Genomic DNA, 25928 nt, shown 5'->3' with positions numbered 1-25928 from the left:
TGTTGTTCAGACACAACTGAGAGAACTTTTGTCAACCCCTAACAGTATGACACCCTGGGGGAGAGCCATAGCCTATGGCCCATATCAAAAATAGCCAAACAAGGCATGGGCCCCATGTAATCTTAGGGATGGAAAAACATGTGCAATAGAATAGAAAATATGTATTTTCTTTCTTTGAAATGTAGAAATGCGAGTTTTAATTTTAGTAGTTTGTGATACACTGTCACATATAGCAGTGTAAGGGGTGCGAGTAGCTGATTTAACCAGCTTACTGTCTCTCTGTCTACATATTCATCTTTTGTTCTCCTGCAGAGAGTTTGCAAATGCCTGCGTTAGACCACCACAGCATGTGGAATCGCTTAAGACGCGTGCGTGTGTGTGTTTACTAGCATGGATGTTAGTAGCCCACTTTTAAATAAATTAAAAGTAAAATCTTAGTAATGGAACATAAAAAGGCCCGAAGCCTGTGTGTGCTTTACTTGCTCTCCACACATGCTGCAGTAGTTTCCAAGCCGTTTATTTTATTTAATTAAATTTTTTATTTATTTTTTTTTGCTTCCTCATTAATTAGTCACACATGGCATTAACAAAAACCTTATGGATAAACCAAACTATTAGGAGGGGAAAATAACAGGGTGATGGAAGGGATTTGTGGAGGCTAATGCAGTGCGTTTGTCCTTTCTTTTGTAATTTAACCACTAATTGCTCATGAGAACTTTTAGACGTTTTAAGCACAAATTACCGTCATTAATAATCTGTGCCACGACCTTGTGTGATTTCCTAATTAGTGAATTCATGTATCTCTTTTTGGTTTCTTTTGGCTGAAATAACACAATTTTAGTGAAAAACATAAAAACCTTCCTACTGAACAACAGAGCTCTGTTAGATTTAGATGTCTGTGGCCAACAGTAAGAGTCCAATAAACAGCACTGCTGTAAATCAGCGTCATAAAACGCCTCAACGCGGCGTGATTGATTGTGAGGAGCAGGATTCTCTGAATTGTCTCCAAGTGGGTTTTAAATTGAGGGGAGTTTGTTTGCACAAGGCCGTTTGGCATCGGAGGAGATTGAAGGCTAGTACCCCCTGTGGAGAGCGTAGGGCAACACAAGCATCTCCATGAAGAGGGCAATTAGAAAGGGGGGCAGGAAACTCTAAATAAAAAAATAAAAAAAGAGCTCTGTAATTTTAATGATTATTGTATGAATTAAACTGAGTGCAACTGGCAGCATCTCAAAAGACGAAGCCAAGCCCTCCTCGGCGCAAATGCATAAGCGACAAATGGTGGGAGAATCTGCAGATGAAAACAACCTCATCCATAAGGAACACCCATTCTCCAACCGAGGCCAGTCAACACAGCCAGGGATGGACTCGGCTGAGGTCTGTGTGATCTCGCCTCGACTCGACTGATGTCTTGGCTGAGAGCTGGGTTCTTAAAGGCACAGCACAGCTTCAGTTCAACCCCCCGCATCTCCCCCAAAACAGCCCACATTCAAACCTCAAAGTTGATGATAATAGACCAAGAACAATGCACGAATGTGGAGACCAGCAACAAATGTGTTTCCATACTTACAGTATGTTTTCATTTCTTTTACTTTCTCATGAAAATCAGTTTTCCTCTTTCACTTCTTAGGGTCATTGTCAAGGCTGTGGGTACACCGCACAGGATCGAGCATGTTGTAAAAAAAAGTCAAAATGTCTTCAAATATTGTTACTGAGGTAGCCTAATATCACCATGAAACGTTAATGAGTCCAACCTTTAATCTAAGCTCACAGATGTTTGTGGGCAATAGAAGTTGTTAAAAATGTTAAGAATTTTGTTGTAAGATTTTTACTGCTTGCAAAAAATTACTGATTGCCCTAGCAAATTGAGAATAGGCAGTGAAGTTTTCATACATACTATGCTTCTTCTCTTGATGTAATTGACATGTTTAGGGACTTCTAAATGGTACTCACCGAATTGTTGCCTAGTGCCACAAACATGACGTGACGCAGAGGGCCGTTTCTTTTAGTCACCGCCCACAAAGCGAAACAAGGGCCCATATTTATCTTCCCACATCGCACAGTGAGGAGGATGGTTAGCGAGGTAAAAATAATTCTCCAGGGCTCAAGAGTCCTATCCTGGGGTCACCATGTTTCCATAGCAATCACATGACGACATCTACGTGTCAACTAGTTTGAGAGTGATGCAAAGTTTTGCCCTCACATTTAAACATGTGGAGTTCAATAAGCTCCATATTGGGGGTCAACTATATCAAGTGGAATCCCAACAACTCACAGCTCAGTATTCGTGAATTCAGTTTTTGCTGCCCAATAAAAATAAACTATTGGAAAATCCAGCTATTATATGAATCTAAAATTCTACTACTTGCAGAGAAGAGTAGAGTAGCCAAAGATTGTACTCAAGTAAAAGGAAAAATCCAAAAGGTTTGTGCAGTAAGAGTGAAAAGCACTTGGTAAAAAGGCCAAAACTATTACACAGTAGAGTTTATTACACAACAAATTTAAATATAGAAGTAATACCTTAAAGTTATATATATATATATATATATATATATATATATATATATATATATATATATATATATATATATATATATGTCAGTGTGATATTATGAACCTACAATAAAATAATATTTTAAAATTGATTTATTCTTTTTACTCCTTTACCAGGGGGTGCCAGCATTAAATGGTTGTCTGAGATCTTTATTTTATGATGTATTGAATATTTTGTTCACATTCAAGTAAAAGCTGCTTTCAATAATTTATATATATATATATATATATATTCTTACTTTTTACACCCTGAGAACCTAGCAATTTTCATCACAATGTAGAGATCAGCTGTAACTTGACATCAACACAGCATTTTTAAGTTTTTAGTAGCAGAAAAATGTAGATATAGATATTTATTATGTATGCTTATTTCATCCATTTTTATAAATCGCTTTGCGTAATGTGATAAACGTTGCAACAACTTTAACCACTTTTCATGAGAAATAAAACGACTGATTTAGTGGAATGATGTAAAGATTATTCTCTCCACAGGAGGGCAGTAGGGAGCAGCTTTATGTATAGAGAGAGAAATCGGCACGCAAAGGATGCCTCTAGATTGGTTGTATTTTCATAAGTGAGACAAGCACAACTCTCACCACGCAGCACATTTTCAGTGTTTATTTCTTTCAAGTCATCCACTTAATAAATAGAAACAATTCAAACACCAGACGGAAATGGGAGTGAAATAGCTTGAGTTTAGTAAACTGAAGTAAGACAGGCACTTAAAAGAAAAATAAAGATGAGTGTGCATTATCTAGTAGGATTACAGTGAGTTGTGTGTTTGTGGGTTTTTTTTCCAATAACACCGTTTGGTAGCTGCTTAGAATTATACTGAAGGTACAGATACAAGAAAACTCAAATCTAAAAGCATTTGAAACAAATCTGCCAACTCACAACAACAAACGGGCCTGTAAATAAACAACAAACACAAACAAAGATCACCTGAAGAGTCGTTGAGATATTTGCATGCAAATGAGGCGAGTGACTAATTTCAGTGTTTCCATGTTTTCTGTGAGGCAGATGTGTGGGGAGACTCTCACCGTTTAGTCAAAATGCACACGAGTTCAATGCGTTTTCACTTAAAAACGCAGCAAAGCAAGGCGTACGAAAATGTAGTCTGAAGAAGAAGCGTATTCAGCCTCTGATTTGGTTCTCTATAAACCAAATTGAGAACCCACTAAAGGTGGGAGAAAGAACAAGCGGCAGCTTTACACATTAAGATGTATGTAGCTATAAATGCAGACTGAACTTAAGAGACACTTGAAAACAAAGAGGTCAGTGGAAGATTTTCAAGCAGGAATACATTTGGCTGCAAACATTAACTTCTTACCATTTTATCCAGTGTCAGTTTGTTTAGTGTGTGAATGAACCGGGGAGTCTAGCATTAGTGGATTTAAAAAAAAAAATTAAAAAAACAACAACAAAAAGGAACTCTAAAGTTTAAAAACCCTCAAACACTGAGGAGAAAAGCTTGTATTGTTCAAAGCTCCCTTATTTAGTTGGCACAAAGTAATTTACTAAAAGAAAAAAAAAATCTCTGTGCCTATGTGTGTTAAAATAAAGCTCTGACGCTGAATTTCATTCAGAACAAGTAAAACGTGTAGCTTGGCTCGGACCCCATCCAGAGTCCGGGAGTTTGGGAGAACGCTGGGTCGTCTTTGGCAGAGGAGTGCGGTTCGGCGGTGTCGATGGAAGCGCTCCGACGAAGAGTTTGTGTTATGGCCTGGTTTAGCAAACCGAAGCCCGGGTTCACGGTGTGACCTGTGTGTCCGAGGGGTGCAGGGGAGAAGGCTTTCAAGTCCAGCTCAGAGTCGGTCAGACCTCGCTCACTGGCAGATCCGTGTCGTCAATGTCCAGATGCGTCTGGGGCGCCTGGGGCTCGAAGCTGCTTCGGCGTCTCCACGGCGACTCCTCGGCGCTCGCCACGGTGATGCTGGCGGGCGGCTGGGAGGTCACTTTGCGAGGCGCGTCTCCTGCAGGGACAGGCGTGCTGGCGTGTGGCTGTGAACGGGGCGTGGCAGCAGGCTCATGAAGTGCTCGCTGTCCCACGCCAGGCTGCGGGCGTGCGCCGCACGAGACAGCATCGCCCCGCTCTGGGTTGCATGGTGGCACGGCAGGTACGGGCGCGCGAGGGACGGCGGCAGCCGCTGGGCTGCGGTAGAACGTGGATCGGTTGCCGTGTTCCTGCGGCGAGAAGAGGGAGGCGGGGGAGGAGAGAGGGCGGCTGCCGTTAGTGACTAAAGCGCATCTCTGCTAAAGGTTGAGTAATTTTTAAAAAGACTGGATGAAGCACCGGCAGGTGGAGTCTGAAGCAGCCGGAAGGTTGTGGAAGCTGAAGAGTGTGGAGTTAAGACTGGAGAGAGTGGTGGTAGTATTGGTAGCAGGGAGAGAGGAGTGTCAGCGGGTTTGGGTTGCAAAAGGAAATTGAAAACAAAGAGCCTTTGGAAGGAGCAGTGGTTGGTTGTCGCTTAGTGTTTCACAGCTTTTCATAGTCACTTTTCAGTCTCTGAAAGATAAACAGAAGCGGGAGAAGAAAGAAAAACACAGCAGAGGCGGTGAAAAGCAGAGAAGTAGTCGCCACTGAGCAGCTGGTGGAGGGTTAGCAAGGCAAACATGGCAGCATTAGAGCTGCAGCGTGAGCTTCTGGAAACTCCTGGAGTTTCCAGAGTTTCAAACAGAACTTCGTCTCGCACAACATCGCGGTGGGACAATTTGTGTCCCTGCAAGCTTTACTGATTTGAAAGAGTTGGTGTAATTCCTGAGAGAGATGTGTAAAAAGATTTAAATTAATCTTTTATTGCAGTAGATTAATCGCAAGCTTACAGTTGAGGGGAAATCCTCACGGTGGAATTACTTTTAAAAATCCCACATTAATAAATTGTTGCTTTTACTAAAATATCCATTGGTCCAATTATTGGAAACCCAAACAATGGATTTAAAATAAATGTTGTTCTTCAAGTAAGCAAACTAGGACTTTCCGTTTCCATGGCGCTTAAACGCGATGCGACATTTCTTCATGCCACCGTCTCACAGAGTAAGCAGGATGGTGCGGGGGAGAAAAAGCATCTTAAAAGCTTAAAGATGTAAAGAATGCCATCATAGAGTCCCCAAGTGCAGCAAACAGAGAGTGATGGCAGAAAAATACTTCTTCAGTTACATCCATCACAAAAATAGAGCTTACTGGACTTTAATTATGGTCAAATGAGACTAGAGAAGGCCTGGGCGATATGACTGAAAAACATCACAATGGTGTTTCATGTCAATCGATAGATAATTATCGATTCGTTTTTTTGTTTCAAATATCTAAAATACTGCCAAACAGGTGAAATGACCTTTCCTGTTTTAGCCACAGCTTTCACTCCTTTGGAAAACTCTTAGATGAGCTACGGAGGAGAACGAGTGAAGAACATGGGGCTGTCCAAATTTAAGGTCACAGAACCTCTCTGCAAAATGTTGGAGAAGTTGTACTGTCAAAACCAACAACTGGGTCACCGCTAAAACAATTACTTCTTAACCTAAGATCTTTCATCTATGGAACAAGGCTGGACTTTTGTGAACTTTTCATAGTGAGAGTAGGTTGTTGCAGTAAAACGTGAGTTTATTTTAAATGTTTTTACACATCATTAACAGGTGTTCCAGCAAATTTGTCCAGCACTATTTACCAGAAGAATCGTTATATTGAATCAAAATGTCCAAAAGCAACTTGAGCTCAATATTCAGGGGAATTTCAGGAAGATTCCCACTTTTTAGAACAGCTGGCACTTATTTGTAAGAATATTTTTAGAATTTTACAAATCTAAAATATCGTGACGCAACTCAACATTCGCAAACGACCCTGAGTGTGCGGTTCTGCCCGCGCAGATTCGCTGGTTAAAGTTAGCGCACACAGGTTAAAACGTTACAGCACACACACAAGTACACGCAATCAACAGGTGGACACGCGTCTCGAAAGAAAGAGGAAAGGAAGAACATACAGGCAGCGGACAGGAGGGAAGAGGAGAGACAAGCAGGATGTCACACATCTAAGACAGGTACACAGCTGCAGCAGACTGCAGAGAGAACAAGGCATGGAGGGGAAGAGAAGGTGTGAATGACAGCAACAAGTAAAGACAGAAACAGTATTCACAGCCGAGCTGCTGGGAAACTTCAGACAGTCACTGTGCGCTACTCTTGTGTAAAGTTCATATAAATATATGTACATCTATACATGCAGACATTTGAACGTCAGTATAATAAGGTGAAGACAAAAAATAAATAAATAAAAAGAAGAGCCAAAAACAATAAAGGTACATTTCAGTGAAGATTTCAGCGATCAGATGGATGAACTGCACAGCTTCAGATTCCTTAATAATACTGCACAGTGCTGATAAAATTATCCTACAGTCATCTAGAGTCATTTTTTTCCTTTGTTCGTTTTTTAAAATGAGCCATTGGATCTCTTGTATTTCTTATACAACGACTGCATGTCACTCACAAGTTGCAAGTAAACCATACGGCATATTTATATTGGACAATCTTTTAAATAATGATACGTTTCTATTCACTACTTAATCTGACCACAGAGGATCCACAACTTATTGTAAGACAGATAAGCAAAAGAGAAAACCAAAAACAGAGAAAGGAGGTAAATGAAAGAGCATCAAGAGAAGGGGGACATAGTGAAAGGGCTTGCTGAGTTATGGCAGCCATATTTAGGATGTGGTGGGTACTTTCAGAGGTGTGAAAAAGTATTTGACTCCATATGGATTTCCTCTGGCTTGTTCTTTTTTGTCACACTTACACTTTCACAAAAACAAATTCTGATTCCAGAGAAAGACAAATAGAACAAATGGATATGAAGAGAAATTTTCAAATGATTTCAAACGCGATCCGAAGCGGCCTGGCCTGACGTGGAAAAAAGTATTTTTCCTCCCAAACCTAATTATGGGTGGCGACAAGTATTTGCAAAGATGTGGGGGAGATTTTGGGCAACTCTTGTTTGCAGAATTGCTTCAATTCGCCCACATTAAATGAAATGCCTCTTTAAAGTTATGGCATTTAAATGCATAACCACTCTCTTGTTTTGTCCTTTTCCTCTAGCAGCCATTTAGAGGTGGACCTGCTTTGACCAATGTCCTCACCACTCCTGGGAAAGTTCACCACTGGTTTATGTTTTCCCCTTCCGTCTTCGCCACTAGCTTTGTGATTCAGCCTTAAAAATGGCCGTCACTGCCCGTGTTTCTCGTCTGCCCTTGAACTTTTCATTATGTCAGGCCAAAATATGTTGCGTTTTGAGATCTTCAGCTTCATGAAGTTAGAAAGTGACTTTCTAAAGGTCTGGTAATAATCATGTTTGGTTGTGAAATTGAGTCATAAAGTGTGACTAACGTCACAGTTAGTTTACTAGGTTCATTCTGAAGAGGCGCGATTACATTTTTTTTTTTTTTTCACAAGCCTAAGTTGGTTTGGACAGCTTATTCCCTTAAAAGAACATTTTTTATGTTTATTTATTCAGGTTATTTTTGTCTGACATTAAAATTTGCTTTGTGAACTGATGCATTTAACTGTGACAAAAAGAAATATATTTCTAGAGGGAGCAAATATCCTTTCACAGCAGCAGCATACAAATGAAAAAAGAAAAAAAGAGCACTAGATATGCATTTAGACCTTAGCTGCTCTTATGGTAGCCATTTTCACACATTCAATGCCATCCTAAAAAACAAAAAAAACAAAACATTCTCAAAATATGTTTTAAAGTTGTACTATGCGCAAGCAGAGATGTGCGCAACATTAACTGTGGACTCTCCGGTTATAAAATATCAATTTATGCAGACATAGCTGCAAATTTTCCAAAGATGAGATCTGCAACTTCATGTTCTTTTTTAGTTTTAGTCATCCGTTACTCCTGTGAATTCATTCCACAAGCAAGTTGGCCGATTTTAAATGATTTTAAAACCAAAAATTCAGAGAAAAGGTCGACTTGAGTTTTAAAACTCAGCATCGGCACTAATAGTGGGAAAACTTTTAACTGTCAATATCATGAGGGATGATGCATGCTTTCAGAAAAAATTTATATTTCTATAATGTAGGCCTTTAGGCTCCTTTGTGCACTTGCCAGATTCTACCCCCTGTTCCCTTTTAGGCAATGCGTAACCAAAAATCAGCCACTGCAGATTTTATAGAAGAAAAAGCTTAACTTGCAGTTGAACATGTCTCATGTTCAATGTGTGAAAAGAGCAAATATCTAACAACCAAAGCGCCAGGCAGTGAGAGGGGGAAAGAAATAATAATAATAATAATAATAATAAAAAAAGGTACTGGAAAGGTGAACTTATAGTTTGCAAGGGGGATTTAGACGAGCTGACATACGTGCCGCTGCACTCCCCGATTCGAGATGTATACCTCTGTATACAGGGGTTCGACAGCCGTCTGGCCTGCCGCATCTGCAACAACACAGTGCACAGCAGGATTAGAGCAGACGGGCTGGGGGTCCCAATGCGACAGGATGGACACAGAGAGAGAGAGAGAGAGTGTGACAAAGGAAGAAGAGGACAGTAAGAAAAAAAAGAACAACAGCTAAAGAAAAAACAGAGATGTGGAGCACAGAATGATTCCAGTGTAACCAGGAAGTACCAATGGAGGTACGCAAAGGTGTTGATTATTCCTCTGGCACCTTTCAGCTTTAGCTGCTTTTTTGTGACTATAGTAATAGAATGTCATTTTAATAACAGATGGTTCTACGTGGTTTGCATTCAGCTGAGGATCCAAAATACAAATCTTTAGTGACATGCATCATCTGCTGATTGTTTAATAGATGACACATTTGAAGAGGACACTTCAGTAAAAGAATATGGATATGGTTTGTGATTGGGGATGAGGGGGTGATAAAAAAAATGGATTTACAAGTTTCTAGGAGGACACCGCAAAATTACATCAATAAACAAAATCGTTTTTTTGGCACTTTTTTTCTTTTTAAACTAAGTGCTTTGCAAAACTGTTCATACTCCTGGAAATTTTTTCTGTTTACAACCACAAATTCTGTTGTAGTTTAATTGTGTTTAATGGAACAGAATAACATGAAACAGAACATGGAGGGGCTGGAAATGCTTGTTTTTTTATTTGTTGTTGTCACCTTAAAACTGTGGAAATTTGTACCTTTCTCCAAATCTTTTGAGCTGGAACTCTTCAGTTACTAACCTGCTGATACTTTTTAGATTTTTATTTGCTAAGTCAAAATCAGATCATGCGCGCTTTTCCTTTTGCTTCACGGTGAAACTTTCTGATCCCATAAATTCCAACAAAGAAAATAAAATAAAAATTGTGGTTGTAACATGACAGAATATGAAACAGGTTAAAGATTATAACTAGTTCTTCAAGGCACAATTTGAAGGCGGGGTGCATGTTTCCACAGCAGAACTTACTTTGAGCTCACCTGCTTTTAGATTCTAAAACTGGTACCTCATACGGCATAAATGACGTTTATCAAGAAAAAGAAACAGGTTAGTTGTGTTTTGGCTTCAGTAAAATTAACAGTTCATGCTCAAGAACGTCCACTAAAAACAACACACATTAGTGTTCCTTATGGGCCGATTCTTCCTACCACTAGATGTCAGCGTAATTCATGACTTCTGCTTTTGTCCATGTGTCACAGTGAACGGTACTTACTGTGGCAGCCGACCGCCCAGGTCCCCGCTGAGCTACTATGGCCCCTGAGATGGCCTTTATCCAACTGTGCATCTCCACTGGGCTGTCCGCCTAGTGGAGACAAAATAAATAAATAAATTAATTAATTAACTGAAGTATTAGACGGAGAAATCCTATGGAGTGGATGTAGAATCCGTAGTTGGTAAAAATGACAAAATTCAGGAATCTTACAGTCTGATCTGAGATAGCTGCTAAGCTAATTTTACAATCACAGAAAACACACCTGGATGTAAAACGTCCTCGATGTGGTGACGACTTCAAAGAGATTATCTCTCATCATGATGTCACTAGAAGGAAGCCAGAAGCAAGTGAAATCAAATTTGAAATCTAGAGCCGATACAAATCCGTCTTTATCAAACACAAAGACGTTTATTATACACAGTGGGAAAATGTCGGGGCATGTTGAATACCTCTGTTTGCACTCCTGGACCTTATGAACCTCCTTTAGAGGGATCATCCTCAGAGGCTCTTTCTCCTAAAGACAACAAAAAACACCCACAAAGAGGACGAATATTCTTATTTGGAGGTATTTTAATAGCATAATCACTAAAATCAATCCAAGATGGTTTCTGTCCGACAAGAAAAATGGCAAACTTTCCTCAAAGCTTGTAATTTTCTTGATTGTTAGAGTGTCCTTGAGGATGTTGATAGCCAAATACACAGATAAATGGGTCAAATAGGGGCTGACGCTGACAAGGACAGGGTACAGGATGTGCAGGTTGTCTTGAGGACAGCTTGTGTGTGTGTGTGTGTGTGAGTAAAACTGGATGGAGGTAGCAAGACGTGACAGGACATGTGAAGGCAGTGAATTCCTCAGACTGCGAATAAAACAAGCTGAAACTTGGGAGTGAGAGTGATGTTACTCCGCCCACCACTGGGAGGTGAAGCAACTTCACACTGAACATTTTTGTAAAAAAAAAAAAAAAAAGAGAGATCTTCATTTTAACTTGGAAGTTAATTACCAAATCTGACTTGAAGTAGCTCATAGCGTTTTCCTCAAGGAGGAAGTAGCGACGTTTCCAGTTCCTCATCTGGGAAGAAAACAAGTCGAGTTTGATAGAATTACTTCCAGGAAAATTAAAAGAGAAACTTGTAAATTTGCAGCTTCAGTTGGAGCAAAATTTCCTGTATAAATGAAATACAAAGCAATATAATTATTATAAAGTTAGAATAGAATAGAATAGGATAGAATTAAACTTTATTGTCATTGCACTGTCACAAGTACAAGCAACAAAATGTAGTTGTAAAAATGTAAGTCAGCATCTTACACGAGTGATCTCTTGAGAAAGTAGATCTTTAACTTAAATATTTCTAAAAAGCCACATGTCCAAATCAAATCGCAACTTTTCTGTACTTCGTTAAACCTTCTCCTTATTTGCTTGAATACTCAATACTCTTTAGGCTTAAATGTAGGAATGACCAGTCGACGTGGCAACATGTTTTAGAAAATGGTTTCTTCTACAAAAGCTTCCTATAAATCAGGTTGAAAACTGTTGGATTCATTGCTTTAGGCTTGCCTTAACAGAGAGGCAAGCCTGCTAAACCACAGCGGTTTTAGAGACTTTACAGTCTTTTACATCCAAGGAGTTTATCACAAATTAATTTCTCATTTGAGAATAATCTGTAGGATTAACAACACATAAATGACACTTTTTAACAATGTCCAAACAACGTGTTTGATGCCAGTCTCACCCTCTAATATATTAGTGTTTCATTTGTAGTCTAAACTTGCAAAAGAGACATTTCCAAAATGTGTAAAATAAGGACCTTAAGGATTTTTCTGAAAGCCAACATGGAATCGAATAAAAAGCCGTCTAAAGGCCTCACCACGGCTCCTTGCTTCACACAGTAGCCTGACTTGATGACGCTCTGTTCCTGAGCCGGCCTGCCCAGGAAGTACGGCAGCTGACTGTGGGAGCGCTGCAGCGCCTCGCGCTCTGATCTGTTCGCACCGTCACCGCCTTCATGCTGGGAGGGAAAAACATCTTATTGACATGTAAAGTTTAAACTTTGCAACACAGACACAATCATTTTTAGGTTAAACTTGGAAACTGATAAGGTCCTTCACCAAAATATGTGCATGCTTAATGCGATATAAAATATTGAACATACACTAAATAACAGCATTTTTATTTTATGTTTTAAATGAGCATAGAAAACGCATAATTATTATTCAAGGGTATGAAAGTCCAAACTGTTCTCTGCAAACAATGTGTGTTTTATTTTAATTATTGTTTACCCATGAGTATATTACTTTTTTTCCATTAACTAAAGGTTAGACAAGGTCATGCATTTATTTACACCTTAAACAAGATTTCTTTGCACAAACCGGTGAAACAAAACTAATTATTTTATCTTTCAGCAATATACACCAGTAATGTTTTGATGCGATTTTATATTGTTGTATTCCTGCAAAGCACCTTTGAACAAAACGTACAATTATTATTTATCTAAGCAGTTACTTTTAAAAGAAGTTGAACAAATTCAATTTCTTTTTGAAAATTTTCTGGAAAATGAAAAAGAATGTTCAGATTATTATCTGAACTGATTGTAAAAAAAATTTTTCCAGTTTGGAAAAAAAACAGCTTACCAGTTTGGTAAGCCAGTTTGAGTCAGAAAACGTCATGTTCACTGAGTAAGAGCGTTTGGAAGAGAAAAGAGAAGGAAAGAAAGGAAAAGAGAAGAGAAGAAAAGGAAAAAAAAAAAAGAAGACAGAGCCCCTCCAAAAAAAACATAACATAACTTCAGAATCAGCCAAATTAAGATCGGTCTTTTAAGAGATGCATTCACGGCCACTCACGCACAACACAAAGTCTTTTGATTGCAACACTTTCAGTATCAATGGAGAAGATTCAGGAAGCATTTGATATGTGTTTTAGCCAGACTTAAATATCTAAAAACATATTCTAATTGTTATTCTCATGTTTACCCTGAAACTCTGAATAGATTCCCTGTTAAGCGTGTGACAGGTTGTTAGGTGGAGCTGATGTTCACCTGGGTTTGGGTTATGATGGGAACTCCACCGATTATGTCCGTCCTGTAGGAAACTTGCTTCTTGGGCCCGACGACGTCTGGCAAAACTTTCTGGTTCTCTGAATTCTGGTGGCTTTCTGACGACTTTGGCACCTTAAGAAAAAACATAAACGTTGCAGATGCAGGCGGTTTGTAGCGATTAGCTGCAGGTTAAACTCTACTACATTTCTAAATAATTTAAGTAGAGAAAACATCAATTTGCATATGCAAAATCTGCCTGTAGTGTAACATATTTTATATCCATTTCCTCTTTGTCAGGATAGCATTTTATGCAGAACAATGGAAGCAGTCCTTTATCCCAGACCTCAGGAAAACAATACAGCATCCTGTTAGTCATATTTTGACTCACTTCTAATTCCTTGACAGAGTTTCTTAATCAGTTCAGAGAAGGAAGAAAAGAAAGATTAAATATGAGCCAGAAAAGACAGCTTCATATTGTCAAAACAAAAATAATTAAGAAGAAAAGGAAAAGCTGCTTGTTTTGTGTGACTCACGGTGATCTTGGTGGCTTTATTGAGAGCGATGACCCAGTCTACAAGGTCCTGCTGATCATTGGCCTGAAGGAAGAACTTCCTCATCCCAGCATTGATGACTAACAGATCATAAAACAGGAGTGGGAACAAAAAGAAGGGTGAAATTAACTTTGGTTCCAACGCCTCCGTCACAGAGTACATTACTACTCCTACAACATCGCCGTCTGAGACACTTTGTGAAACATCTATTGTAAATATAAACTAAAAAGGCAAAGATGAAGGGTTAATCCAAAACTTTGCCATTCTTGCACAATAATGAGTGTCAGAACAGAGCAACTGCCCCCGGTGACTGCGGTGATGAAATCAAACTGAACTGAGGGAGTTTCCCACACAGTCAACAAGATTTCCTTGTAAAAAAAAAAAAAAATTATTCAAGGCCCAACAACTAAATAGCATCATATGTTCAGAGTCAGACTCAAATGAAAGAGAAAGACCAACTTTTACATGTTTTGCATTTTTGAAAGGTGTGAGTCAGAAGCCGACTGCATGCATTCTCTTTCCCATGAATCATTAAGTTGCACTGTTCAAAGCTTCCTTGTATCTTCTGCTTCCTTTCCACGTCACTGAGATAAATCACATTACAGCAGCGCTGATTTACCTGTCAACTAACAGCAGTAAAAGGCACAAAGCAAACTCTGTGGCACAATTAAGATCATTCATTTTGAGCTCTAACTCAGAGCGGAATGACACTTCTCTCTAAATAAATCTGTCTGCTCTCTGGTTAATAAAATTATAGTGTTAAGCTTTCTCAAATATGTTGACCTCGTCTTTGAGGGACACCAAGTGTTGAGTCAGTGTTTTGGTCTTTAAAGTAGAGCGCCAGGATGACAAGTCTAGGTGTAACCGTCAGGCGACGGCTCTGACTCAGTTGTAAAACTATGCACACTGGTGGGAAAACCTGTTAACCTTCAACTCTCATACAAATACTTTAAATCCATCCATGACGCAACCGGCTTCAAAGATCTCTGATCTCAATTTTCTAGCAACACAACTTACTGTTTGAGCACCGGCTAACTTTTCTGAACACCACTAAGTGCCTGAAGGAGCGGTGGGGGAAGCAGGAATTGTGGTTATCAACATGTGCTGCACAAATGGCCTTTCAAAAATAACTTCATCCAATCTCCAAAGCAAGTCCCAATTAGGATGTTGGCATCCGGCAGAAACCTCAACAAGGCATGTGGCGCGCACGCAGCCAGACAATGTGCACTCACACGGCAACATCAACACGGTCGGCCATTCGTCGCACTAATACTTCCTGTGATTGAGTCGGATGGGAGTCAAGGAGAGAGACAAGTCAACAATAACAGAGAGGGAAGTTTTTTTTTCCCTGAAGAACCTGATCTAAGGCAACCGATAGATTTACGCAACACGATCATGTTGTCCTCAAAGGTGTGTGAAGTCAAGTAAAGATCTTTGCAGATTTTGGTCGATATAAATTTTTTTTTGTCTGTAATGTCTCTCAATATAGCAGGAGAGTTGCTGAGTTGGCACCAGTGGTGTGACTATTGTAAACTGTCAACTTGCAGACGTGACCTGGTGGACGGGTCTTCCAGTCTAACCTCTCTCACAGCAGAGCAACAGAGGACAGTTGCTCTGCTGTCCTCTGTTGCAAAAGTCTGATTATTAGACTTTTGCTGATGAAAATAAGATTGGTGGAGTGGATAACATCAGCTTCACATTTAAGTATCAGCCAATCACACATTTCCCAAAATTAAGGAAATGGGGGCAGATTTATCGTTGCACCTCTCATGGGCGCTCTAATCCAGTGTTTCCCCAACCCTGGTCCTCAAGCCAGCACTGTCCTGCATGTTTTAGGTATTTCCTTACTTCAGTCCAGCTGATTTCAATTGATCACTGATTAACAGGCGTTTGTTGAACTGCAATCAGTTGAATCAGGCACTTTAAAGCAGGGAAACCTGTAAAACATGTAGGACGGTGTGCCTTGAGGACCAGGGTTGGGAAACACTGCTCTAAAGGAAGTTTATATCCTTGTTTTAGAGAATAAAGTAATAAAATGTTTTTTAATGGCACATGAGGTGAAATATTAACATTTTAAAGATTAAATAGTAATCTAACAAAATCTAAGCTGAGAATATTTATCTTTAGATTAATTTAGCCTTAAAGAAGCTATTTTAGCAAGTGATTTGAGCAAAAATTACTCTAAGACTTTTTTTTCTACTATAGAGTCATATTGTCGTGTACAAATATATATAATCATACATTAAACAGCAACACATTACATTCTGACATGATCTGGTATTTTATTCATTTACACTTTTAAAGTGCTCTGTCATGTAGCACTCATTTATCATTGCTTGTTCACACTGAACTGACTAAGCTTCAATCACGTGTGTGTGTGTGTGTGTGAGGGGAGGAGGGAAGGGTTGCGTACGTGTGTGTTTCAAACACAGCTCTGCCTTTACACATCCTGAGGACAGACAATACCAGTTGTGTCTGGAGCCACCATTGTCCACCATGCTGGCTCTATCTTGAAAACCAGCATTGATGGAGCTCTGATTGCCTCCAGTAAAGCCTCAGACAAAAATCAACGGAACAACAGTCTTGTACTGCATGTGTAGGATTACAAAGAACATTTTAAAATGTTATTGTAAACAAATCAAGACTTGTTTCCTAGACGTATAAATCTTTTGAACTCTAGATCAAAATTGCTGATTAAGATGTTATCAACAAGACGAGTCAACCAACCAAACCAAAGGTAAATAGGAAGATGACGATGTTTGGTTGCGTACTTACCAAAGCAAAACTCTGCTTTGGGCCTCTGCTTGGTGGCATCACTGACCTAAAGATGGATTAAGTACAAAGTTTCACCTTTGTATTTAACTAAACTATTTTAGTCAAACTGTATTAGAGTACAGAAAGCTTCTGATGCTACATTTTCCTTTACCTTGGAGATGTAGGTGAGCTTGAGTGAACCAACACAGTCTGCACCGACGGGCAGGTTCTACAGAAGGAAAGCAAAAAGAGGAATATTTGCATTAACATGCTTAAATAAAAAGTACAAAAACAAAAGACTAAGGCTGATTTAAGTGATGTCACAATCTGATTGCAAATGTCGATGCAGGGTCACATAATCTCTAAACCAATCGGATCAGGAGTTAATGACAACTCCCAATCTTTGTTTTTGGTATTAAAATGCTTAAAGGTCTTAGAAATCAAGATCTAGTTTTTGTACAAGTCTTGCAAAAATGGTATTATAGTTTGGGGAGGTTATTTTATGGGTCAAATATGGGTGTTCTGCAAAGAAACCACAATCGGCCAATGCCGATTGTATCTACTCCTGCAAAAGTCTGAAAACCAGCCGCTGTCCCCTTTTGATCTGCCGTTAGAGAGGGCTGACTGCCAGAACAGTCCACCAGGTCACATCTGCATGTGCGTGGTTAACTATAGTCACCCAACTGTTGCCAACTTTCTTGATATATTTAGTGACTTTTCAGACATAAAAAAAACTTTGTTATTGTCTAAAATCAGAGTGAAAGTCAGGCTTCCCATTTCCACCACAGGTGAGCATGGTGCACTTGTAGTAGAAATGATCACTATACGACGAGAAGCAGCTGCAAGAGACAGGACCGACTTCTACAACCTCTACATTGGAGAACATAAACCGCACATCTGGATGGATCAGAACGCAGAAGAACAATCACATTGGATCAAGAATCAGCAGGTAATTTACACCTCAAGGACAAGGAACACTCGCTTGAAGACAGCAAGGTGCCCAATCTGGACAGGGAGGGCAGATTGTTTGAGAGAGGAGTGGAAGAAGTCATCAACAACAAACGTAAAAAGACAACAGTAAATAGAAAATTTGGCCTCAGATCAGCTTCCGTCTTTCTAACACCTTCTCTGCAGGTCACCATGTCTCCCCAGGTGGTTTTTTTTTAGCAATTCAAACCTTGGAACGCGTGACCAAAACAACTCGCATGAAATCACTAAAGACATGTTTGGATCATCAGGCAACAATGAACCAAACACCAAGTTGAGTGTGACTCTTGTAATAGTGCCTCTACTCCTGTGATTATTCTAACTTCAACTCATGAGTCTTTTACTTATACCAACATTGTTCAGCCCTCAAGAAGCCACTTGCACTGCAATATGCAAATGATCAAAAAGTCAATTAAAAACAAAATGGCTAACTCAAACGCAAACCGCAGTTGAAAACGGCAAAAGCAAGATGTGAGTTGACCGAAGACGTTAGCTGCCAAGAGTCGAGTCAGAAATGTCTTTAAAAACAAAACGACAAAGCCGTGCAAATTTTTTAGTAACATGTTGTCATGTTGTGGTTTCTTTTTTCAGTAGACCGCTGCTGCTGCTGCTGCAACAACACAAGAACAGCATCTTGGCGTTGACCTTTACAAAAAACAAACATGTACTGCTGCCAGAAAAAGGAAGAACAGAAGAGGCTACAGCAACAGGAAGGACTGGAGTTAAGTGTGGTACTAATGAAATGCAGTGTTATTTCACACCTCGAAGCAGATATAGGTATGTAGCAGATATACGTTTTAAATAACATAATACAAACATTTGGGAATGACTCAGTTAGAGTCCTAAATTGAATGAGATGGAGAATCTGTGTAGGGAGCTCAAGCTTAGAGAGATGGCAAGAAGGCTTTTTCTAATAAAATGCAAATTTTTCTATTATTATTTTAGTCATAAACATAAATTATTCATAAACAAACACACAAAAAAACAATCAACAGGTGACCAAAAAGGGTAGAAAGATAACGTTTCAAAGTCTAACTCTAAATTTGCAGGATTTAACAAATTACCTTCAATATGAATAAAAGACCTCTGTCCAAAGTATGTGTATTTATTGAGTTATGTAACCATTTAAAATATATTGCCACATTTTCTTTAACAATATGTTCTAAAACAAATAGTGAAGTAAATATTTGTATCTTCATGCTATCTTCCACAAATCTTTGTATCTTCCACAAATGGGCTCCAAGAACACTATTTTTAGCCTTTAGTCTTAAATTGCATTAATGTTCTGGAGTATTAAATATTTATGAACATGCTTTAGCAAGGTTTTTGATTTTGCAAAAACATTTTATAATAAACTATGTCTTTAAACTTATAGATTGAAAAGTTATTATATTAAAATTCATTTTAAAAACAAATTATCATTAAAGATTGCTTTTCTAAAATGATGCTCATTTTTACATAGTTCTTAACATTTTTGGAGGTTGCCTATAAATCAGGAAGGTTTTCTTGAAAACGTATTGGTTGAATGGAAACTTTATTTAATCAAGTATTAAACTGCAATACTGACTTGGTCAATGCCTGGCCTTAAATGACCGACTGGAACATTTCTAATTGTTGAGGTTGAAGTTTTAGCTGAAAATAAATACCACATAAAAAAATCTCTGCAAACCACGATCATATACAACTTTACTTTGGCTGCACTCCATTACCACCGTTTTTACTGCCTTGCTCTGTTACTGAAATTCAGAGATCCAGATTTAACATCATTAAAGTTTTAACTTTTGTCAACCTATAAAAAGAGAAGAACTTAATAATTTAGCATTTCTCATGCACTGCATTATTTAGGGAAACGATGCACAACAAGGATCTGACAGATACAAAGCAGATCAAAACCAGCATGAGCACACACACACACACAAAAATAAATAAGTAAAATGAACCTCACATTAAAAAAAAAAAAAAAGCAGGAGTGTAAGTGATTTACAGCGGTGTGGGTCAACAGCTAAAACCCAGACACCGTTTGCCCTCAGTTACTCCTGGGCTTAAAATATGTGCTTCCCAATTCTGTCAGCTAGAATTACATAATTACAAGTTCTCCTGTCCTCGTGAGGCTGCCAGGCGATGGAAACGTTTACCGTACTTAATTCTGTGCTCATGATGAATGAGAGAGGTTGGCTTTAAGTTGCTTTCAGCTGCAGGAAAGCTGATCGTCGCCTCAGATAAATGGCACATGGCATTCGGCTGCTTAAAATGACCAACGCTCCATCGCCAGAAACCTTACAATGAACTGCAGCTGCATGAATTGCTTCTTTTTCTTCTTAAACCACACTCATTTCGTCAAGATGAGTAAAGGTAAAGAGCTAAGCTAACACCAATAGCTGCCCTTACCTGAGGGTTATCCATGAACCACACCAGGCTCCCCTGCTGTGTGTCCAGGATGAAGTACCGTCGCAGGAACTTGCCGCTGTTCTCATTCTCCTCGATGTCCAGGAAACCACAAATGCGGTTCTGTCGGTCCACATAAGGCATCTCGCCGCCGGGACATTCCCCGGCCTCGTCGGGCCGGGAGCGGAGGAGGAGGAGAGGGGGCGACCGAGATCGGGGAGAATTCCTTCGGGACACAGAGAGAGAGAGAGAGAGAAAGAAAAAAAAAGAAAAGAGTGGAAGGAGCGATTTGTGAGGCGGGAGAGGGCAGTTGTATTTCTCCTTCCTTCGTTTTGCATCTACTGTGGTTTCGCTGCCACCTGGAGCTCACCAGGCACCAACCAGCCAGCAGCAGATCATGTGACACTAACCACAGCCCGCCCTTTTATCCTTTTATATCAGCCTCACCCACTCTCTTGTCGTCTTATTTTTTTGCTCTCCTCTGGCCTCTTTTTTTTTTTCCTGTAACACTGTTTCTCTCTCTCTCTGTCATACTTCCTCTGCGCCGACGCTTGCTCTCTCTTTTTTCTCTCCCCCCTTTTTCCTTTGCAGTCGGCTCCTTTTTCACTTTCCGAGCTCTCTCCTCCCAAATGCTCACTCATCTGATTTGGCAAGCCTCTGCCCAACCCCTTCTATCTACTCCCTCCTTCAGCTCAGCACTCACTTAAGCATAGAGAGAGAGAGAATAAGAATAAGCAGTTAACCTGGTAAGTCACATCCCTAGGGAAAACAAAAAACAAAAAAAACAACCTTTGTATGTTGTTAATCAACAAAATGATGAGTCGATGCTCGACGCGTGTGACTGCTCACATCTCAATGTCAAAGCTCTGCGTGGGTGGGTGGCGAGTCACTGTGGACATATTGTCGCATCAGCCTGTTTAAGCTGTTGTCTTTTTGGAGACCAGGCCTGAAATATGGGACTGATGTGTGTCGGTGGAAAGGCAGAAGATAAAGGGGGTCTTTCTCCGCAACATTATGTGCGCTGTGTGGGTGGACAGGGAGAGATGGTGGTGGTGGTGGTGGTGGTGGTAGAGGGGGGCACAGAGAGGGACAAAAGGCTTAGTTGTTATGCAGGGACTCTGGGCTGTGAGCATCTCAGCGAGTCCCTGCGTGCACCAGAGTCGTCCCGTTTGACACTCAGGCAAGAGAGAAGGGGCCGCAGCAAGAAGCAGCTATCTCAGCACAAAACGAAAACTGACTGTCACGAGAGAGGCGGCCGGGCTGAGTAAGTGCTCCTGTGAGTCCAGATGCTAGGGGCGGATTGTGGTTACGATACGAGTTAATAGAGCACCCTATGAGTGAATGGATAATGTCGACCAGGTAAAGGCGGATTCTTTTTGCGCTGAAGTCCGATTTGGACTGAAACTCAACAAGCGCGCTCCCTGACGTCACAGCCAGGAGTTTGATGTGCAGAGTGGCTGCCACTCGTGTAAAACATGTTGAAAGTTGCAGGTATGACCATAGTTGTGATTGAGATTTTACCAACAGGCTCCTTTTGACTGGAGGTTATATTAACATTTTGGAGGAGTCCAGTCAAAGTCCCTGACCTGAATCTGATGATGAATCTGTGGGGGAAGCTAAAGATTAGGGTGATGGGAAAGAAGCCTTCCAATCGCAAAGACCAAAAGATAATCATCACAATTAAAAGGGTATAAATTAGGGCTGGACGATAAATAGATTTAATCGATTAATCTAATTTTTGGTTTTGAGGATTCATCTGGACATCGATATTGCAAACCAGAGCATTAATGCCTGCCTAGTAGTTGAAATGCTGGAGGCTTCAAGCTTCAGTAACATGGCAAAAACGCTTGGAGAAGACGATTCCTAAGAAGTCAAAAATGCAAAAGGGAAAGTGTTGCTTGGAGGTATTGCATCTCTGAGGAAGACAAGCAGGAAAAGCCAAAGGACACCAACAAGCAATTACACAGGCTGGCTCCACTTCACACCCAAAAACAAGTCTGGAACAAAGAATCAAAACTATAAAGTACCAAACTGTGAAGGGGACCAGCAACCCTCCATTGCAGCATTATCTGAATTAGTGGCCACATTTCACCAAGTGGCGTTAATTCAAGAAGGCTTTTTGCTTTAAAACAATTTATCATTTGAACACCCAGATTGAAGGCGACAAACCAAGCTGGTCAGAATCCATGGCAACCTACCACGCCAACTCTAGCTTAGCAACAAAAAAAATAAGATGGAAACATTTTGTTTCATTTGAACAAGTTTCATTTTCCAAAGTGTCCGCTTTGTAAAACATTATTATGTAGCTTACAATGTCTTAAATGTATTTTTTAATACAGACTTACAGTATTAAAAAACCCCATTATTTATTCATTACCAGCTATAAATATGACAAGCCTTATTTCTTTTTACTACCACTTTGAGACTCGGTCCTCTTAACAAATAACAGGTTGTTGGTTTCCATGAGCCCCACTAGAGGTGTAGGCGGCAGTGGTTCTTTCCTCTGTCTGACCCAGGAAAGACCTGGTACTGATGAAGCAGCCGCGTTTCGGGGTCAGTGTTTGCGGTGGTGGAGACAGAAAGAAAGCATCGGTTTAGAAATGAAACCGGTTTGGTGGAAAGAAAGAAAAAAAAAAAGACCCTTTCTTTCCATTAAAGTCTTTCACTTTATATTTAGCGCACAGTCATTTAATGAGTCTTTTCAAGATCAGAACTACAGCCACTGACCTGATCTTAAAACCCTGATGCATAGTAAGTTATTTTCACACGTCTCAGTTTTCTATTAGAGTGAAATTTGAAAAATCTCTGGAAGTAAGCTAGTCCAAATTTGGCTGACAGGGAAAATGGATCAACTCTGATCTCTGGCTGATTAATTGGTATATATAAATATTTCCCATGATGAAAGTTGTCACTGCTGTCATGATTTTTTTGTAGCCATGACCATACAGAGTTTCTGTGGAAAAAGTCTCAGTCATTTTACCATAGTATTAGGCATACACTCATGCATTTTTCTGCTTTCTTTAAACCAAGAAGGGTTCTTTGTAAGAGACATTTTTAAAACAAAAAAAATGGTTTCTTTAACAAAAGGAGCATGAAATAAAACACATCTGAGAATAGAAATCTGCTACACACACACACACACACACACACATAGTCTAACTTGGAGATAATGCTTCAGGAGTTGTTAAGACATGGATTTGATCAGACTAGCTTAGTAACTATCTTGTTTCCACCCAACTGTCATGTAACCAATTCTTTACTAAAAGAACCCAGCCAAGAAAATGTTTGACAACCTGCCTGGCTGTAGCCACATTTCAGACTCCAGGTGAAATTCATATTTGTTTTCATGTCTTTTGTTAAGAAAGAAAAAATAAGCAACACATTTTTGATACTTCTAGTCTCTCATTATGGGCAAACGTAACACTGAAACTTGTTTTCAAGTTAACAACAACAACAAAAATAAAAAATAGTAGTCAGGGATTATTTGGTAATACTTTAGCAACAGTGTTTAAAGGTATTCCTAAAATCATCACAATATTATATATTACATAGAAATACTTAGTAATTAAAAAGGCACTACTCAGGCGTGTGTTGTTGTAGTAAAAATAGAGATCAGAAATCATCCATTTCTGGTGAAATGGATGATCTATCTCCACTGCAGCAGTTCACAAAATATGTACTGTTGTTTCTGTAATTACGCAAAAAAAAAATCTTGCTCCTTGTGTGCTTTTGGGCTAGTGACATTACAGGAAGCACATGAATCAAGCTAATCAGCTGATTCTGGAACACAATGCTATGGGGGAACAACACATTTCTATATCGTTTCCAAATCATTCGAGTTGCATTTTTGTATCAACCGCATGTGTTTGATCCAAAATGTGGCTCTAATGGCCAAAACATTACCGCTGCTGCTGCAGTGGGTGTTAACAGCTGAAGCAAACATTGACAATTATCATGTTTAGAGATTCACCTGGTATCAGTTTGTTTATATTTCTGTTTGTACATATTTGCAACTTTTAAAGTTAGTAAATATCATGTTCTGCGGACCATTCTTTCAAAAAAAAAAAAAAAAAAAAAAAACAAACAAAAAAACCCCCCCAAAAAACAACAGAATCACTTCTGAAAGAGAAAACAGATTAAAAACTAAAGCTCCACCAATCAGAGTTTTGTGGTTCATGAACAATCCTATTTTGGTAAAGCTTTCTACAGCCAATGTAAGATCTGTGAACTTGATCAATCAACTTGTGTACATTCTGTACTCTGTTTGTCCAGTCTTCTTGTTATCTGTACCTTCTCCAATGTGACGTTTTAACACTTCAATGACACTCAAAGCAGCTAGTCTTTTTTCTTAACAGAAGTATCCACACAGAAGAGGGTTGTTGTCAACTTGACATGGTAGCACTTAGCATGGCGGGTTATGAATTTCAAAAAGATCTGATTTTTACCTTTCCAACTTGCTATCACTAGCAGACCATGGTGAATGTGTATTTGGCATCAGAACTCCTCTCGAAAAAAAAAAACCCCACTACAGAGCAAATGAGGGTGTAGCAGAGGCAATTTACTGTGAAGGCCTTGCTCCCTGGAGGTCAAAGTGCAGGAGTAGAACAGGTGGGTTCAGTTCAACTTTCTGCCCATAAACTACTTTTAACAGAGAAGATAAGGCCAGTAGGTTTTACTGCCATCACAAAGCTCCTTTCCGTTGAAAAAACAATCAGAATGTCAAAGTTAAAATGAGTTTTCAATTGCGACCAACAAAAAGACTATCTGTCCGTGAGTTTACCAACCCAAACCCACGGAATAGCATTAGAATGACAGTGAGCTAGTCTTGGTTAACATTTGACCATTTAGACTACCATAACCCATTGAACAGTTGTGTTAGCAACAAAATGAACAACCAGAAATGGTTCAGGTTATGTTAGCTCTCTAGAAACAAGCTAAATTACTCACAAAATACGTCTAATAGTGTAATTGTCCCACGTAAAACTATCGGGAATCTGCCGAGGGAACTGCAGCTTGCGTTAACGCGGCTAACACAGATGACTGGGGTTAGCCAGCTTCGTAAAACATTAGAGGAAAACTAACAGAAAAAAAATCTCAGAACGATTAAGTTAGTGGCTTTCCATATGACGAAAAACATAGTTTACCTCCCAGCGTTCAACTTCCTACCAAGTGGACGTAGTCTTAGGGTTGTTTAGTCTGTCCTCTGCGCCGCAGCCCTCAGTCCATCTCAACAGATCCAGAAGACAACAGTCATACTGCTGCTCTAGGATAAACACAGATTGTCTGTTGCGAAGATGTTCACTCTGAATTTGACTGCGCTGGATGCGACCTAACCAGAATGCATGTGAATCAAATTAGATCTTACAATATGAGTGACTTATAAACGTCTAACTGTGACCTCGCTAAAATATTAAGTTTTTCAAGTTTCAAGTTTTGAGACACTGTAAAACTGTGCTATATTTGAATTTTGTATGGGATTGAAATTTTTTTTTTCCATCTCCAGAACTTTTTGTAGTATGTTGCATTTTTTAATCTATTTTTTTATTATGATTTGTTGAGATACTATATAATTTTAAGGTGCTAATAGAAAACAAACTAAAAATGCAATATTTGAAACGTACTTATAAAATGATTGGAGTGAGATATCTTCAACCTATTTTTCGAGCAAACGTACGAAGGGACTCTGTTAATATGGACGGCAAGTATCGTAGCAGAGTGGCAATTTAGCGACGCCTAGCGTTTAAAATCTGAAATCACATGAGCTTGTCTTTTTTTCTATAATTTTGCTTTCTCGTTCTTTAACTTAGTCGATATTTTTAGATTAATCAGTAAAAGTACTTTAGTTGACTACACAAGTTTAAAAGTATGATGTTATCGATCAGGAATTAGGCCGTAAGGAAATTTTTCTCGCACCATTTTCTTTTTTTTTTTTGTAACTTCTGAAACTGCGGTCTTAAAACACAAGACAACCCAGTTAAAGCTGTTATTCGGTAGCTATTTTTTTTTTCCACAGGCGTCGAC

The 25928-nt window shown here is 39.4% G+C and overlaps 1 protein-coding gene and 1 long non-coding RNA gene across 14 annotated transcripts; one reads left to right on the top strand and one right to left on the bottom strand.

Annotated features, from left to right (window-relative positions):
* Positions 1–3156: 3156 nt before the first annotated feature.
* Positions 3157–25194, bottom strand: LOC122842103 (pleckstrin homology domain-containing family A member 1-like). Of its 12 annotated transcripts, none has more exons than XR_006372482.1 (15): positions 25052–25194; positions 19911–20133; positions 16708–16764; positions 16557–16602; positions 13764–13861; positions 13231–13362; positions 12064–12204; positions 11199–11267; positions 10647–10711; positions 10460–10523; positions 10198–10287; positions 8902–8975; positions 6528–6602; positions 4847–5059; positions 4598–4737 (listed from the first exon to the last, which is right to left on the bottom strand). XR_006372482.1 is itself a non-coding variant. In XM_044135658.1 (14 exons), exons 2-14 carry the CDS (start codon positions 20049–20051, stop codon positions 4506–4508), a joined length of 1284 nt encoding a protein of 427 aa, XP_043991593.1. In that variant the 5' UTR covers positions 20052–20133; positions 25052–25194; the 3' UTR covers positions 3157–4505. The 12 variants fall into 12 exon arrangements, 7 of the variants coding, with proteins under 7 accessions (XP_043991593.1, XP_043991597.1, XP_043991595.1 ...); XR_006372483.1 differs by having other exon boundaries at positions 8935–8975; XM_044135658.1 differs by lacking the exon at positions 4847–5059 and having other exon boundaries at positions 3157–4737.
* Positions 9040–20179, top strand: LOC122842104. Of its 2 annotated transcripts, XR_006372487.1 has the most exons (3): positions 9040–9062; positions 9159–9161; positions 20151–20179. It is a non-coding gene; the product is annotated as an uncharacterized LOC122842104 (long non-coding RNA). The 2 variants fall into 2 exon arrangements; XR_006372488.1 differs by lacking the exon at positions 9159–9161 and having other exon boundaries at positions 9046–9062; positions 20149–20179.
* Positions 25195–25928: the final 734 nt, after the last annotated feature.

This window comes from Gambusia affinis, linkage group LG13 (assembly GCF_019740435.1).
Source record: "Gambusia affinis linkage group LG13, SWU_Gaff_1.0, whole genome shotgun sequence".
Taxonomy (NCBI): domain Eukaryota; kingdom Metazoa; phylum Chordata; class Actinopteri; order Cyprinodontiformes; family Poeciliidae; genus Gambusia; species Gambusia affinis.
Note: the sequence above shows the minus strand (reverse complement) of the source record. Positions and strands in the feature narration are given on the sequence as shown.